Raw genomic sequence first — 16680 nt, forward strand, 5'->3', positions numbered from 1 at the left:
TCCATTACTTTGGTTTTCTTTGTAGAAAGCCCAGTTACACATACTGGATCTCTTTTGCATATTGTCTTTATTCTATATTTCTCTCAAATCTTTTTTATCTCTTTATTTATTAGACAGTGTCTAATCTGTGTTCCTTCTACTTTAGTCTTCATTTCTAAAATGCTTTTTCTTTTTAAAATAATTATTCTGTAATTCTCTCACTTTAGTTTTATATACCTCTGTTGTCTAATAATTTCATTTCCTTACAAATTATTAAGTATAACGTACAAACACACACACATACATACATACAGAAGATCATAAGAGTATAGCTTAATGAATTATTGTAAAGTGAACATACCTATACAACTACCACCTAGGTCAAGAAATAGAAAATTATCAGTATCTATGAAGCTCTCCTCTTGGAAATCTTTCTAATCAGTAGCCTCTCATTTTGCACCAAAGGCAACTACTAATCTAACCTCTATTATCATAGACTAATTTTTCCTGTTTAAAAACTATTTAAATGGCATCTTAGAGTATCTATTATTTTGGTCAACACTATATTTATAAGATTAACTCATGTTGATTTTAATTGCTGTTTCAAATTCAGTTGTAGGAATATAACACAATTTATCCATCTATTCTTTGTTAAAGGTCATTTGGATTGTTTCCAATTTTTGGCTATTGTGGTACAATGGAATTTTGTTTAGGAGATGTTTATTCTGTGGCTCCCACCTCCATAGAAAGAGTATGCCTCCCTGCCCCATTCATGTTGTGCTTGACCTGCGCTATGTTTGCAGATTTTTGTTTTGCAGTTACAGTACTTTCTGGGGTCTGCTTCCTCTGGGCCCCATTCTCCCTACTGCCTAAATGTTGTCTCTCCCTCATCCTAAGGTGTTCCTGTCTTATTCAATTTGGATTCTAATTTAAGCAGCTTATTCTTAAGGTGAAACTCTACCATTGCAGAAAGGACTCTTTGCTACCTATTTCTGAAATAGTTAAAGGGTTAAGCTTGTATTGTCCAATATGGTAACCACTAGCCACATGTGTTTATGGAGCACTTGAAATATGGCTAGTCTGAATTTAGGTATGTTATAAGTGTAAAGTATGCATTGGATTTTAGAGATGTAATATAAAAAAGTAAGTTATTAATAATTTTTATATTGATTTTATGTTGAATGATAATATTTTGGATATATTGGGTTAAACAGTATATAATTAAAATTTCTCTTCTGCTTTTTAAAAAATGTAGCTACTGGAAGATGTAAAATTATCTGTACACTTCACATTGCATTTCTATTGGACAAATCTGGTTTAAACTGTCACAGTATTGTGTTTAATCTCTTAGTGAATTTACTGTTTTTGGCACTTGGCCCCAATTTCAAGCCTGTGAAGACATTTTCACTTTAGCCAGTTGTCCTCAATTCTTCCATTCAGGATAGAGTCTGCTCCTGGGGGTGGGTGAGTACCTGTTAGTCCCCTTTCACTTCCACTGTTTCCATATTCTGTCTGTTGATCCTGGCCAGGCCTGATGCTGCAAGGCTTGCGGGGATTCCCTGTCACCTAGTTTTGATGCGGATATTGTCTGTGGGTTTTTACTTTCCGTCATCAGGTTGGTCTGTTTGGTTTCAGGAGGAGTGCTGGGGGAGTTTCAGAAAGTAGGCTACCATGATCCACCTCATTCATAAGTTCTATTTTTCTTTTAATACACATATATTTTTCTGTTAGGATAAACTTTGGTTTACTTTCATTGATCTTAATCTTGTCATTTAAAGTTTGAAAAATCATGCCATGAAATGTTAGAGATATTTTTGCCTAATTATATGCATTTAAAAAATTATATTCTTAAAGAACTTTTAAATTTTGTTGAACTATGGATCTGGACATTGGGAGAGACCTGGATTTTAGTATCAGTTCTGCCCCTCTTTTCTCAGATCATTTGATAAATCAATCAGGTTTAAAATGTAACAGTTTCATTGTTTTCTGAATGAGGGATATAATACCTATTTCTGTAACTTTAAAAGAGATACTTTTTCAGATTTTAAAAATAGTGCATGCTCATTGTAGAAAATTTGGAAAATGTAGAAAACCATAAAGATAGAGTTAGACCTTACTCATAATCTTAATATCTAGAGATCATTAATAACATAATATATTATTTTCCAGCCTGTTCTTTTTATATAAGTATTTTTTACCAGAGACACACCAAATATACATTTGGCTGAGTGATAACTAGATGAGTCTTAAAATTAGTATTTGGTTGAGATGTCAAAACCAAATATCGTGACCATAGAATGAAGTTCTGGGATATAGAATAAATCTAAAATGTAAAAGTTTATTAAAATTATATAATTTCAAAGAATGGTAGTCAGATTTTCCAAGTTGGGAATTGTAGTACCAAAACAATAATTTCTTAACCCTGTTAGGTGCTGGCTTGCTCTTGGGGTCTCTGTTGTATATGTTTACAATACTGAATAGATGCCTGTTTTCAACAAAATCTTGGTGGAATCTCATTTTTTCCCTAATTCTTTATATTCTTTATTATTTATCCATTTCTTCCTTATGAAATCCTGGAATGCCAAATTAATGTTGTGTCTTAATTCGTCTTTACTAGTATAATTAATTCCCAAGTAGGATATTTTTTTCTTAAAAGATTCATGATCTAAATGGAATTAAATAAGTAAAAACTAAAATAGGTTTTCACAATCATTCTTTTAATGTTATGAATACTAGTACACCAAACGACAAAGATTAGAATTATGGTATAATCCAATCTGCGTTATTCTGCTTGTATTATTGTTAACTTATTTGTAAATAGTTGTTGGCCTAGAAAATATAACTCCTGTCCCTAAAGTTATTTGGTTCATGTGCTCTCTAATTCTTATACTAACTGTTGGTCTATTTTCTATTTTCCATTTGAAATTTCTTAATTGTTTTTATATTCAATAATCAGTCACTTCCACAATCATCATTATGGCAGTATTTTATGCTTGGAACAATAAATATACATTTATATTTAGGCTGACTCCTCTCAAATGCTAGAACAAGGGAGGGGTTCATTAGTCTGGGGCAGGGTTTCTCAACCTCTGCACTACTGATATTTTTCACTGGATAATTCTTTGTTGTTGGGACCTGTCACGGGTGTTACAGGATGTTTAGCAGTATCTCTGGCCTCTGCTCACTAGATGCCAATAGCAAATCCTGCCCTGCCCTGCTTTCTCCACCAGGCAAAAAGCATTCAAGTTGAGAACCACACTGCTCTGGGATAATAACTTCTAGTTTTCCCAAGATAGTTTATTCTTTTTATTCAAAGAAGAATTCTCTGTGCATTTTTGTTTGTTTTAGTGTTTTTCTTTTTACCTGGGAATAAACAATAAATGCCTCTCTGTCTACGAGGGGTGGGAGCAGGGGAGGAGATACTACATTACATAATAGACTCATTGGTCTTATTTTTGGTTTCCTTCCTACTGTCCAAGCTCTCTATTTCCCCTGGGAAGTCTAAATCCTGTCTCCACCTCATTCATCTTTGGAGTGTTCTAGGCCTCTTCTGCTGCCTCCACCTGTCAACATGCTTCCCTCCATGTTATGGTTTCCAGAAAGAAATTTCTCATCCATTGCTATCTTCCTTCCCATTCTGTGTGTTATAGGTTTATCTCATTCTAAGGGTGTTCTGAGGGTGGGAAGAGGATGCTTACAGTCTGACAGCCACCTGGAAGCTGCCCATTATTTTAAAATAGAAATCTTGGAGAAGATATGTATTTTTATTCACTCAATAAATAGTTGTAAGTGCCAGGTTCTGACCTTTTTACATTTCCTCCCACCCTTTCTTTTCTAGAGCTCATTACCCTGGGACCCGTACAGTAAAGGATGCTAGGTTGACTGGGAAGAAGCTTTGGTCTTCTGAAGATTTTAGCACTTTAAATAGTGATGTGGGTGCAGGCTGCTGGGGTCGCATATTGAATCAGAATTACATCAATGGCTACATGACTGCGTAAGTTATTAGAAACTTTTAAAGGTTTTTATTTTGAAAAATTTCAAAACACAATAAGTAGAAAAAAGTACACAACCTAAATTCAATGATTGGAAACATTTGCCTTACTTTCTTCATCTATACCTGTATCTGTACCTAAGCTGTGTCAACTCAAAAAAAAAAAAAAAAAAAAAAGAAGCAAGACGCTGCAAATAATAGAGCTTATTTGGACTCTGATATGTTGTCTCAGATATGGTTAAGTTATCTCCCTGGCCTGATAATAGCTGTTTGTTCTTATGTTCTTTTATTCCCTTAAAATCACTTACTACTGAGACCTGTTCTGTAAGGGCAAGCATTGTGGCCTGGCTTAGATCACAAAATGGCTTAGGCCTAAAATGGCTTCTCTTATGTCAAGAAAGTTATGTCTGGTTCTCTTCCTCTGGGGAACCCTTACCCTATCTGCCTACACCATCATTTGAACCCTGGCAGTCTGACTCTAAGAGTTCTCATTTGTAAAACTTTGCAACAGCTCAGAGTGAAGTTCATAAAATTCTGTCTTGAAATTGGGGCACTTAGAATGCTGACCGTCAAAAGGAAAGCCAAGTATGGATAAAGCCTTTATTTGTATTTGACCTACATTTGTGACATGTCTGGTACTGGTAGGTCATGATTCATCTTCTGGTTACACCATTCGTCAGTAAAATTATACACCTCATATACATTTGTATTTTTTATTATATGATTCACCATTAAAAATATTTAGATGCATCCAACACTTGGTTTTTCAAAATGTGGGTGAACTTTAGGCAACTTATATTTTCTTGTTTTGGGTGGTAATTTTTTGTCATTTACATATATTTGTGTAAACTCTGATAAGGTCTTTTTTACTATAGGCTTGTAGATATTTATGTTTTTATTACAAGCTGCTTTGGTGTTTCCTTTTTATCAAACAAATCTTTTAGCACAATTGCTTGGAATTTGGTGGCTAGTTACTATGAACAGTTGCCGTACGGGCGTTGTGGACTGATGACTGCTCAGGAGCCCTGGAGCGGGCACTATGTAGTAGAAGCTCCTATCTGGATAGCAGGTATGGTTCAGATTCCACCTCTCAATCCCTAACTTCCTCTCTAAGAGACAAAGCAGGAAACACTTAGAGGGGATTATATGAACACTGTGTGTGTGCGTGTGTGTTAGTTTTAAGTGTGTCTCTGTTTCAAGCAAGATTTGTCATAGTGTTTTGTAAGAATCATTTGGGTAACTAGGCTACTTTCTGTATTCCATTCACAATTATTCTAAGACCAGGCTTTTTTTTAGTTGATATATTTTTCTCAGAGATTTGTAGTCATGACATTATGTAACCATGACATTATTCTAAACTCAGGTTGTTCTTTCAAAAATATGGAAATGTTAAGTTGGATTTGTATATCCTGGTTGGTTAACCCCTTAAATGTTGAAATAGTTGGTCCCACATTATCTACATGAACTAATGTACTTTTCTAATTTTGTCACCGATTAATTGTGTCACCTCCCAAAATGGACAAGGAATATTGCTCAGTACATTTTCAGGACCAACCTTGGAGGTGCCCAATGAATACATATTGTGGAAATAAACTTGTTTGAAACCATAAAGCTTAGTTTTTGGAATATTTTGTTAACTTTTTAAAAACCATATTCTTTGTAGTTATATTAGGATGGGTTAAATAGAGATCATCAAAAGTTGGGAGGGGATAACTTTATTTTTTACTCTTGGAAAAAAAAGGTTTACTCAGTAGTCTTGAACTGACAGAGTGTGGTTCATTTATTTTCACCAGTCATTCTAAGAATATTCCCATAATTGTACCATTTAACTAGAAGTTGAAACATGAGACTGGCAAGTATTCTTCTCCAAAATAGAAAATAGCTGTTAGACTCAATCAGACTTGGGGTGGAAAAGTTTTCCTTCTACCCTTCTAGGTTCTTTGGCTGATCTAATAATTAAATGGATATAAGGCAGATCACCAGGAAAAAAACCACATTTAATTTTGTACATAATAATATGAGACTTAAATTTGCAGTCAGGCAATTGAGGTTTATAATGCCATCCTGAGCTAAGGAATGGAATAGGGACCTGGAGCTTCAAAGGGGAGGAAGACAGTTCACAGGAAGAGAAGAGCAGATGTTTGCCCTGCCATGCAGGTGAATCTTTCAGATACAAAGTTGTCTCTGGTAGTAGCTGTCTTTCTGTGCCAGGTCCCCTATCTAAATTCTTTCAGGCAGTTAAAGGAGAGAGAAAAGTTTTTCTTTTGTCTGCTAGGTCTTGATTGCCATCAGCTCAAAATAATCCATATGCTAAAGTGGCACATTTTGGGGTGGCATGTTCTGTTTTCTTTCAGACTCAAATCAGTAGACAGCTTTTTATTTTTTGACGAAATCCTATTATCACAATTTTAATCTTATTTGGGTCTTTCTCTGCTTGTCTATAGCTCATACCACTCAGTTTACTCAACCAGGTTGGTATTACCTGAAGACAGTTGGCCATTTAGAAAAAGGAGGAAGCTATGTAGCTCTGACGGATGGCTTAGGTAACCTCACCATCATCATTGAAACTATGGTAATTCTTTGTTGTTTTTATTGGATTAATTCACTTTGTTAGTATTGGAAAATATAGCATAAAACATAACTGAACACCTTTTTAAAAACAAAAAAAACAGGGGAGCTTTTCTCCTCTGCATAGGATCCCAGGACTGGGACAGCCAGTCTGTGGCTTGACCTGCTCACTCTCCAGGTTGAGAGCAAACCTTCTCTTCCTTTCAGATCCCTCCCAGGGGTGGAGGACCCAACCTTATGCCTTTTTTTCCATTCTACCCAGTTACGTGGAAATCCTTCTTGCAGCTTTGGTTGTATAGAAGTTCTTCTGCCAGTTCCTAGTTAGTTTTCTTTGAGAATTGTTGCACAGGTAGATGTACTTTTGACACGTTTGTGGGGGGAGGTGAGCTCCGCATCCTCCTACTCCACCATCTTGATCCAACCTCCTCTGTTTGTTTCTTTGAATCTAAGTTGTCTTTCTTTTTGACAGCATACAGTTGGATCTTGCTTTTTGAAAAATTTAGTCTGACCTTTTGATTCAATTGCTTAATCCATTTACATTTAATGTTAATATTGATATAGTTGGATTTACATCTTTCAGCTAACTTTTTAGTTGCTATACATCTCATTATTTTGGTTCATCTATTCTTCTGTTACTGTTTTCTTTTGCAATAAGTCAATATTTTATGATGTAATATTTAAATTATTTTATTTTATTTTTTTACTATATTTTAGTGAGTTATTTTCTTAAGTGATTGTTCCAGGATTTAGTGTAGAAATCTTGACTTATTAGAGTCTACTTCAGATTTATATTAACTGCATTCCAGTGAGATATTCATTTTTTGAAAGGTAGTTTTGCTTAATATAAAATTCTAGGCTGACAGTTTTTCCTTGAATGTGCTGTCTTCCATTGTTTCTGGTGATAAACGAACTATCAATCTTATTGAGGTTCCCTTGTAAATGATCTTGTTCCTTTCAAGATTTTCTTCTTTTCTTTGACTTTCAGCATTTTTACTGGGTGTCTGTATGTGCATCTCTTTGTATTTATTCCTCTTGGAGTTTGTTGAGCCTCTTGGATCTGTAGATTAATGTTTTTCATCAAATTTGGAAAGTTTTCAGCTACTTTTCTTTGAATATTTTTTCTGCTCCTTTCCCTCTCCACTGTTTTCTACTGTCCCATTGTATATATTTTGGTGTATTTAATGGTATCCCACATTTCTCTGAGGTTCTGTTCATTATTCTTTATCTTTTGTTTTTTTTTTTCCCCTCAGTTCCTCAGGTTGCACAATTTCTATCACTTGTTTTCAAATCCTCTAATTCATCTGCTATTTCAAATCTACTGTTGACCCCTCTAGTGAATTTTTCATTTCAGTTATTATATTTTTCAATTTCAGAATTTCCATTTGGTTCTTTTAAAATTTTTCTGTCACGTAATTGATATTGTCTACTTGATGAGACATTGTGATTATATCTTCCTTTACTTCTCTAAGCCTTGTTTCCTTTAGTTCTTTAAGTGTATTTATATTGGTTACTTTGAAGTCTTCAACTGTTAAATCCAGCATCTGGTTGCTCTCATAGGTGGTTTCTGTTGCCTAGTTTTTGTGTATGGGTCACACTTTTCTGTTTCTTTGAATGTCTCCTAATTTTATGTTGAAAGCCAGACCTTTTACATAATATATTGTGGTAACTGTGGGTACTGATTCCCTCCTTTCCTGGGGTTTGTTGTTTGCTTGCTTGTTTGCTTAGTGATTGGCTGGAGTAATTTAGTGAAGTTTATTCCACTAAATAAATAATTTTAGAGCACCCTTACTCTTGAACTTCCCCATGCTCTGCATTAAGTACAATCAATTTCTTTGGGGAGACTTTCTGAACTCTTTGTTTTATGACCTGTCTCTCTCCCTGGACAAAATCTCTGAGCTGAAGCTTGGAGTTGGGGATGGGGACAAGGGTGCGTTTCTCTCTTAGTGACACCTCTGATTTAGGAGTATGGTGCTGGGTGGGGGTTTGGAACCCCTATATTCTCAGTGTGCCTTGTTTAAGGTGAGTCTGTGAATGGAACCTGGGCAGAGGAAGGGAACCCTCAGCCTCTTAGCCACACTCACGGCTACTTGTCCTCAGCATCAGGTAGCTGAGGGGAAGGGGGGAGAGAAATGCTGATACTCTGCTTCTCTCACGAAGATATTGTTGTCTTCACCTGGGAGCTGGGAGTGAGGGAGCCCCGTGTTCTTGGCTGTACCTACTTGGCATGGAGTTTCTGTCACTCTAGGCTGAGAGGGACAGGGAGGGAGTGGATCATGGTTTAAATGCCATGAGTTTTAGTAGATTTTATTGAATAAAAGTTTCTATATTTGTTGCATGGCCTTAGGACCATTTCCAGAGACTTTATTGTAATTATTATTTAAATAATTTTCACCAGGTTCACTGGGAGCAGGTTCATGGAGCTCCTCCCATTGCCATTCTGGAAGCAGATCTCTTCTTTATTCATTATTCATTCAGTTCTTTGAACATATTTAAATACCTGATTTAATGTCTTTGTCTAGGAAGTCTAATATCTAATAAGCAATGACTGGGGTTTCTCAGACATAGTTTCTGTCAACTGCTTTTATGCCTGTGTATGGGCCATTCTTTCCTGGTTCTCTGCAAATCTCATAATGATTTGTTGAAAATTAGACACATTACATAAAATAACATGGAGACTCTGGAGATCAGATTCTTCCTCCTATCTAGCATTTGTGGTTGTTGCTCTTTGTCATGGTTGTTGCTGTTTATTTGTTTTGTGACTTTCCTGAACAAATTCTGTAGTTTGTAAGCTTTATCATTTGTGGCCACTGAAGCCTCTGCTCAATTATCTTAGTGGTCAGATCATGATTGTACAGATTTCCTTATGTTTGGAACTAGCAAGTGTTCCAGCCTTTGCTGATGGGCTCTGTGTGCATAGTTGGGGCATACCTCAGTACTCAGGCAGGCAGTTTACAACTCTGCCTTAGCTCTTACTTCCTGTTTGAGCAAAGCTCCCAGGTCGACTTGAATTTCCCAGTAAAGCCATCTGGGACCACAATTTTCTCTGTGGGAAACTTTTTAACTACATTTGCAACTTCCTTTACAGATATTGGGCTATTCAGTTTGTCCATGTCTTCTTCAGTGAACACTGGGTTTTTGTGTCTTCAAAGAAATTTGTCTGTTTAAGTTGTTAAATTTCTGGGCACAAAGTTATTGATATTATTCCCCACTATTCTTTTAATATCTATATACTCTGTATTGATGTCACCTTTCTTAATGTTCATAATTGCAATTTGTGTTTTCTTTTTATCCTGATTTCCTAATTAGTCTGGCTAGAAGTTTATTCAATTCTATTAATCTTCTCAAAGAGTCAGCTTTTGGTTTCTCAATTATTCTCTCTTGTTTTTCCGGTTTTTGTTTGATTTATCCTTTCATCTCTATTATTTTCTTTCCTCTGCTTACTTTGTTTTTTTTAAAATTTAATTAAATTTTTTTATTAAAATGTAGTCAATTTACAATATTATATTAGCTTCAGATGCACAGCATAGTGATTCAGGATTTTTATAGATTTTTCTCCCTTTAAAATTATTAAAAAATAATGTCTATATTTTCCTGTGCTGTACAGTATATCCTTGCTGCTTATCTATTTTATACATAGTAGTTCGTATCTCTTAATCCCATACATACCCCATGCTTACTTTGGTTTTAATTTGCTCTTCTTTTCCTAGTATCTTAAGCTAAAGTCTCAAATCCTTTCTTCATTTCTAATCTAGGTGTTCAGTGCTATACATTTTTTTCTAACTACTCTTTTAGTGGCATCCCACAAATCCTGATGTGTTGTGTTTTGCTTTTCATACAGCTCAAAATTCTTTCCAATTTCACCTTTTATTTTAATTTTTTTCTTTGAGACATGAATTATTTAGAAATTTGTTATTTAGTTTTTAAATATTTTGGAATTTTTCCAGAGATTTTTGTTACTCATTTCTGATTTAGTTTTACTGTGGTCAGAGAACAGACTTTCTGTGACTTGAATCTTTTTGAATTTATGGAGACTTCTTTTATGGCTAAGATTATGGTGTACTTCGGTAAATGTTCCCTGTGCACTTGAAAGGAATATGCATTCTGCAATTGCTGGATGAAGTGATCTATAGATGTCAGTCCAGGCAAGTTACTTGGTAGTGTTGTTCAAATCACCTGTGTCTTTGTTGATCTTCTGTCTAGTGGTATATCAGTTATTGAGGAAAGGTATTGAAATCTCTAACTATAATTGTAATTTAAAATTTTCCCACAAAGCCTGTCCCAGAACCTTATATTGTAAGTCCTCTGTGATTGTTGAATCCCCTAAAGTAGGGATGATGTCTCAGACTTCTTTTGATCCCAGCCCATTGTAGTGATTATTTTGAAAAAAATGATGCTGGCAGTGAGATTTGTTATATGTATTTAGCTGACCTCAGTTGTGTATTTGAAGGTTATATATAGGTGAGATGCCTTTTCAGTGAAAATGTCCCAAGATTTACTTCTTTTTTGGAAGTACAGTACTTCTTTTTTGGAAAACAGAAATAAAAATTAATCTGTGTGCCATCAAATGACTGGAATTCAAAGTTTGATTCAGTCAAAATGCCATTGAGTTTTACTTTGACTAGGCATACACAATAGGCATTCAATAAAGGTTTTTAAGAAAAAAGTCTTTAAAAGTTTGAAATAAACTGTTATTTGTCACCTATTATGTGTCATTTCTGCTAATCTATAGGCATTAAATGTTTGTTTGTTTTTTTCCCCCCAAAATGGCTTGTATATCATTCGGATAACTTACATGATTCTTTTTTTTTTCTACTCAGAGTCATAAGCATTCCATGTGTATACGGCCACTTCTTCCCTATTTCAATGTTTCACAACAATTTGCTACCTTCATTCTTAAGGGTTCTTTTGTAAGTAAATAAGTGGAACTTTTATTTTGATTTGAGAATTTATATATTTTATCACGGGCTAGCAGTTCTTAAGTGAAGTCTTACATTACAGGTGATTAAGAATTTGCATATGAGTGGGTAAATGCCTTGGTGTCTTATGTCTGCTGACTAGTTTTAGTCAAACATACAGAAGCCACTAGGAGGTAATGCTCTTTGTGGTTTTGAAGAATCCTAACAAAGGTCACTTGCAAGAAAGTTGTCCTTTTTGGTAGAGCATCATTTGTGTAGTTGAGGGAACTTTCAAACATTGATCTTTACAGTACTCTGTACAAAAAAAAGAGTCAAGATTCTTGTTATTTCTACCTATTGTTAGATTTGAATACAGAAATACAGTGCTCTTTCTGCTAATCGTGTAAGAATTGTTTTTTAATGCCAGAAAATTCTTAAAAAGCTTTTTACATAGGTATAATAATGAGTATTTTTGAAGCAAAGACACTAAAATCTTTTTGAACATTTGCCAAAAATCTGCAGTGTTTTTAGGAAATAAAGTATTTGCTTGAATAATGTCTTCCTACTTTCAAAATGTTTACTATTTAAGATTTGAGGTGGATCTTTCGGTAAATAGAAATAGAATGCACGTTGTCATTGGTTCATTCTTGCTGGTACAAATTTTAGAAATCCTCAAAGAGGAGATGATGAATCACTCAACTATGCTTTCTTTGTGTTTTCTCCTTAGAGTAAAATACCAGAGCTGCAGGTGTGGTATACCAAACTTGGAAAACCATCGGAGAGATTTCTTTTCAAACAACTGGATTCTCTATGGGTAGTTTTAAATAAATTCCTATAGTGTGAGCATTGCAACAGTAAAGGGAACAGAAATTTGATTAATGAATTAATTTTTAATTTCATAACTGATTTTATGGCTGAAGCATAATAGAGGTAAAGTTTGCCCCCCACTTTTTAAAATAGAAGCCCTCTTCAAGGCAGTATGGTTTAGTAGATGTGTTTGTTCTTGGTATTTAGTTTGTCTTGGTGAATGGTACCAACCATCACTTGGTCTCAAGTCAGAAATTTGAGTCTCGTTTGAGACTGTCATTCCCACTCACCCTTTGTATACCATCAGTGATCAAGTATAGACAATATCACCCACATATTTCTCCTACCCATTCCTTATTTTCCATTCCCACGGCTACTGCTTGTTTCAGTTCCTCACTATGTCTCTCTCGGATTTCGGAAACCATCTCTTGTTTTTTCAGTCTCCCCGCCACCCATCACACTGCTACCAGAATGATGCGTCTAAATGCAGATCTGATTTTTGTCAGTCCCTGCTCAAATGCCTTAGTGATTTTTCCTATAAATTCACATTCCTTAGTGTGGCATGTGACCCACGTTATCACCCCACTAGGTAAAAGACTGCTTTCCTTTCTAGATGCACGTCCTACTAAACTGACCTTTCCTCACAGACTAAACATCTTGCATTTTTCAGAGCATGGCATGCCAAATTAATTACTTCTGTGACTTTGCACATGCTTTTTCTTCGTCCTAGAATGCCTTCTGTTCATATCTTTGTCATCCTTCAAGACTCAGCCCAAGTGTTGCTTCCTCTGAAGCCTTCCCCACCAGTCTTAGGTCATAGCCACCTAGGGATATGTACTTACCTAGTAAACACTTTCCCCACTACACTGGATGCCCCGAGGATTGGGTCCCAGCCTTATATACCTTTTTTTCCCGGTGCCTAGTGTAGAGCTTAGCAAATGGTGGTTTCTCATGAGTAAATGTTTCAAAGAATGAATTGGCCCATGCAAGCACATCACTTCACCTAACTGACACAAATCTGCTACTTTTTATGGTAATTATTAAAGTTCTGTGACTCAACTAGTCAGTATCAATAATTGAATGCCCATTGTATATTAAATTTGAAAAAAGGAATAGTCTCTAATTTTTGCACAACACATTGCTAGAAATAGCATAATAAAACTGATTTTCCCCATAGGAAAAATAATATCATTTGGAGTTCTTCCTAAGCCAGAATATGGTATTAGATATTTCATAGATCTGACCAACAATTTATTAAAGCAAAGGTATGATATAAACCTCTAATATAAAGTAGAAAAAAAGAGCTACTCAGATTTCATAAAGTGGACATAATGTTTAGTGCCTGTGTCAGTTATGCAAAGGACTTCAGTGTCTTCAGAGGCCTGCTTTTACCATAGGACACCTATGATGTAGGGAAGGTTTCTCGTAGGTCACTCACTGAGCTTAGAACTTTATAAACATTTTCTCATTTAATCCTCACAATAGCCCTATGAAGTATGTTTTCTTCCCCTCATTTTATAGATGAAGAGATTATGGCTTTATATGCCAAGGTCATAAATGTGACATAAATGTAATTTGTTAATTGAAATACGTATTGAACATGTAATGAGTAGGACTTTTTTATATAGTAAACGTTTTCTGTGTTTAACAGCTGAGTCAACAATAAGATTTTATGGATTTTTCTACCTTAGCAAAGTCCTAAAAAATAAATAAGCACATCTCTTAGTTACATGTATTGAACTATACACAGGCTTTAAGGATAGTACAGTCTAATGGAAAAGACAGAGTAATGGAAATGGATTTGGGGATCATCTAGTCCCTCTTCCTTCTGTGAAAAGAAATTCTTCTAATATCCTTTCTAGAATGTTTAATTGTATAAAGTCTTATAAATAACTTAAGAAAAAAGATTCCAAGGGCCTTGTTATTGAGTGTGTCCTTCACAAGTAGTTAGGAAATTCTAAAAGAAATGAGTTTGGCTTATCTTAAGCTTATTTTTTAAAAAGCTGTTTGACCCGAATGGGTTGAGCCAAAGCCCTTGGCTTGAACGCAGCATCGCTTCTTTCTCAGCTCCTAGACAGCGGCGGCCGCTTCACGCTGGACCTGCAGGAGGACGGGCTGCTCACGCTCACCACGCTCAGCACTGGCAGCAAAGGCAGTCACCCGCTGCCTCCGAGGTCCCAGCCCTTTCCCCGCGTCTATAAGGATGACTTCAATGTCGGTATGTTTCTGTGCTAAAACTTAACTTGGTTTCCACTTTCAGCAGTCGTGGGCAGATTTCTACCTGTCAAACCGGTGCCTGATGGAGTGGTTGTGAGAACTACATTAATTTAGCTCTAAATCTCTACGTGGTAAACGGGAGCTAATTTTTGTGTTACTTCAAGATAAATCGCAACTTGAGGGTCCTGTAATTTTCAGTGCCAGAAAAAATGTAGAGGTTATCGTTGGAATGAAAGTTATACAGGCCTTACTCAACTTACGGTGGGGCTAGGTCCTGATAAACCCATCGTAAGTTGAAAATATCATAAGTCAAAAATACCAAACCTCAGAACTCGGTCTAGCCTACCTTACCTGTGCTCAGAACACTTACGTGAGGCTACAGTTGGGCAAAATCATCTAACACGAAGCCTGGTAAGGTGTGGCATATGTCATGTTGTTTATTGAAGACTGTACTGAAAGTGAAAAGCAAAGTGTCTGTCTGGGTACAGAATGGTTCTGAGTGTATCTGTTGTTCACCCTCGTGATTGCGTGGCTGACGGGGGTGTGGCACACGGCAGCTCGCTGCCACTCCCCGGCGTCACAGGAGGGCATCCTGATCAAAGTTCAGAAGTTGAGGTACAGTTTCTACTGAATGCAAACTGCTTTCATACCTTTGAGAAGCTGAAAACTTGTTAACTCAGGGCCGTTAAGCAACTTGCCTGGGGAACCGACTGAGCTAGAATCCGAACCCAGGTCTACTTATTCCAGAACTCATGATCTTTCCTCTTATGCAGTTGCATGGATTAAGTATGTAAAGTCTGTAGGTCAAACTGATCCCATTGATGTTTAATAAAGATGATATAAAAGTCAATAGCTCTTTAGTAACCTAAACCCTAAACTTTGACTGTTTATAAGTATCATTTACTTATTTAAAACTTTTCAAAAGTATATCAAAATGTACCAGAAAATATCAGAGAGGAGAGATTCTGTAAGATTTGATACTAAACAAAGAATTTATTGTGTTCTGAACAGATTACCCATTTTTTAGTGAAGCTCCGAATTTTGCTGATCAGACTGGTGTATTTGAATACTTTATGAATATTGAAGACCCTGGAGAGCATCGCTTCACACTGCGCCAGGTTCTCAATCAAAGGCCCATTACTTGGGCTGCTGATGCATTCAACACCATCAGTATTATAGGAGATTACAAATGGTATGTAAAATTGACATCCTTATGTAGGTCTGGCTGAAATAACCTTGTAAGGTTGTCAGGTACATTCTGAAGCCAGGACTTTTCAACAGTTCTCCTGTCCAAGAACCTAATAGGTGTGTTATAATTGTTGAATATCGTGGTGGCCATAAACCAGCCAATTGTTTTGTTGCCTAAGTGTCCTTCCCTCAGATTTGCCCAATTTAATAGTAATTGTTGCAGGATCAGATTGATTTTGATATAAAAATTGAGGACTTTTGGACCCAGTTATAATTTAAAATTTATTTATAAGCAGACTTTGTGATTTGCATGTTGTTTTTAAGTTTTTGTTTTTGCCGGAGAGTTGATTTGTTGAAATGGTGTTGCCACCTGCTGGATTCATACTTGAATTACATTGTTTTAGCTTTTGTGGAAAATCTGTTTACCAGGTGACAGTAGATGGCAAGAGTAAAAAGCAAATCAGCTTTCAGTTGGCTAGAGAATTCCACTCTTTTATTTAGGCATTAGATAAAGAGAGAAGATGTATTTATTCTTCACTCAAAATATAATGGCCAAAGCAAAACTGAGAAGTCAGTTATGGAATTCCAATGTACTGACTAATTATAACTGTTTTAGGTGTTTCTTTTCTATTTTTTCTTTTAACTAGTATAATGCTACTGTGAAACATAAAACACAAGCATTTCAGGCTTAGTGATAGTAACTATTAATGTCAGGTCACCAAATAGCCATATCTGTAGCTTGGAAATTGGACAGGGAAGGGAAGATAATTTGGAAAAGAGCTTTGAATTGTTTATCTGTAGAATGGTGCAGAAAGTCTCTATCCTTTCTGTATTGCCTTACTCCCTGTTATAAATCCCAATTCTAGTCCCAAGCTCAGATAGTAAGTCTTAAGAAACTCCTATCCAGAGTTTCTAGAACCCTTACAGCTCCTTGGAGAGTTATTGGGGGTAGAGTAAAGAATTCTTGCCTAATTTAGAATAACTTCAATGGCTTATCTTTTTATACAACAGAAATACTGTTTATCCCAGCATCTC

The 16680-nt window shown here is 35.8% G+C and overlaps 1 protein-coding gene across 3 annotated transcripts in view; it reads left to right on the forward strand.

Moving 5' to 3' along the window:
• GALC (galactosylceramidase) overlaps window positions 1–16680 on the forward strand; it is a 60592-nt gene that overhangs the window by 30879 nt on the left and 13033 nt on the right. For all 3 annotated transcript variants that reach the window (XR_011073723.1, XM_068541933.1, XM_068541934.1), the window contains 7 exons: window positions 3818–3973; window positions 4915–5039; window positions 6415–6542; window positions 11356–11445; window positions 12161–12247; window positions 14308–14458; window positions 15469–15649. Coding sequence is in view for 2 of the 3 variants with exons in the window: in XM_068541933.1 (XP_068398034.1) it covers window positions 3818–3973; window positions 4915–5039; window positions 6415–6542; window positions 11356–11445; window positions 12161–12247; window positions 14308–14458; window positions 15469–15649 (918 nt within the window). In the remaining variant the exon portion in view is untranslated. The remainder of the gene's footprint in view (window positions 1–3817; window positions 3974–4914; window positions 5040–6414; window positions 6543–11355; window positions 11446–12160; window positions 12248–14307; window positions 14459–15468; window positions 15650–16680) is intronic.

Source organism: Eschrichtius robustus, chromosome 1 (assembly GCF_028021215.1).
Source record: "Eschrichtius robustus isolate mEscRob2 chromosome 1, mEscRob2.pri, whole genome shotgun sequence".
NCBI lineage: Eukaryota > Metazoa > Chordata > Mammalia > Artiodactyla > Eschrichtiidae > Eschrichtius > Eschrichtius robustus.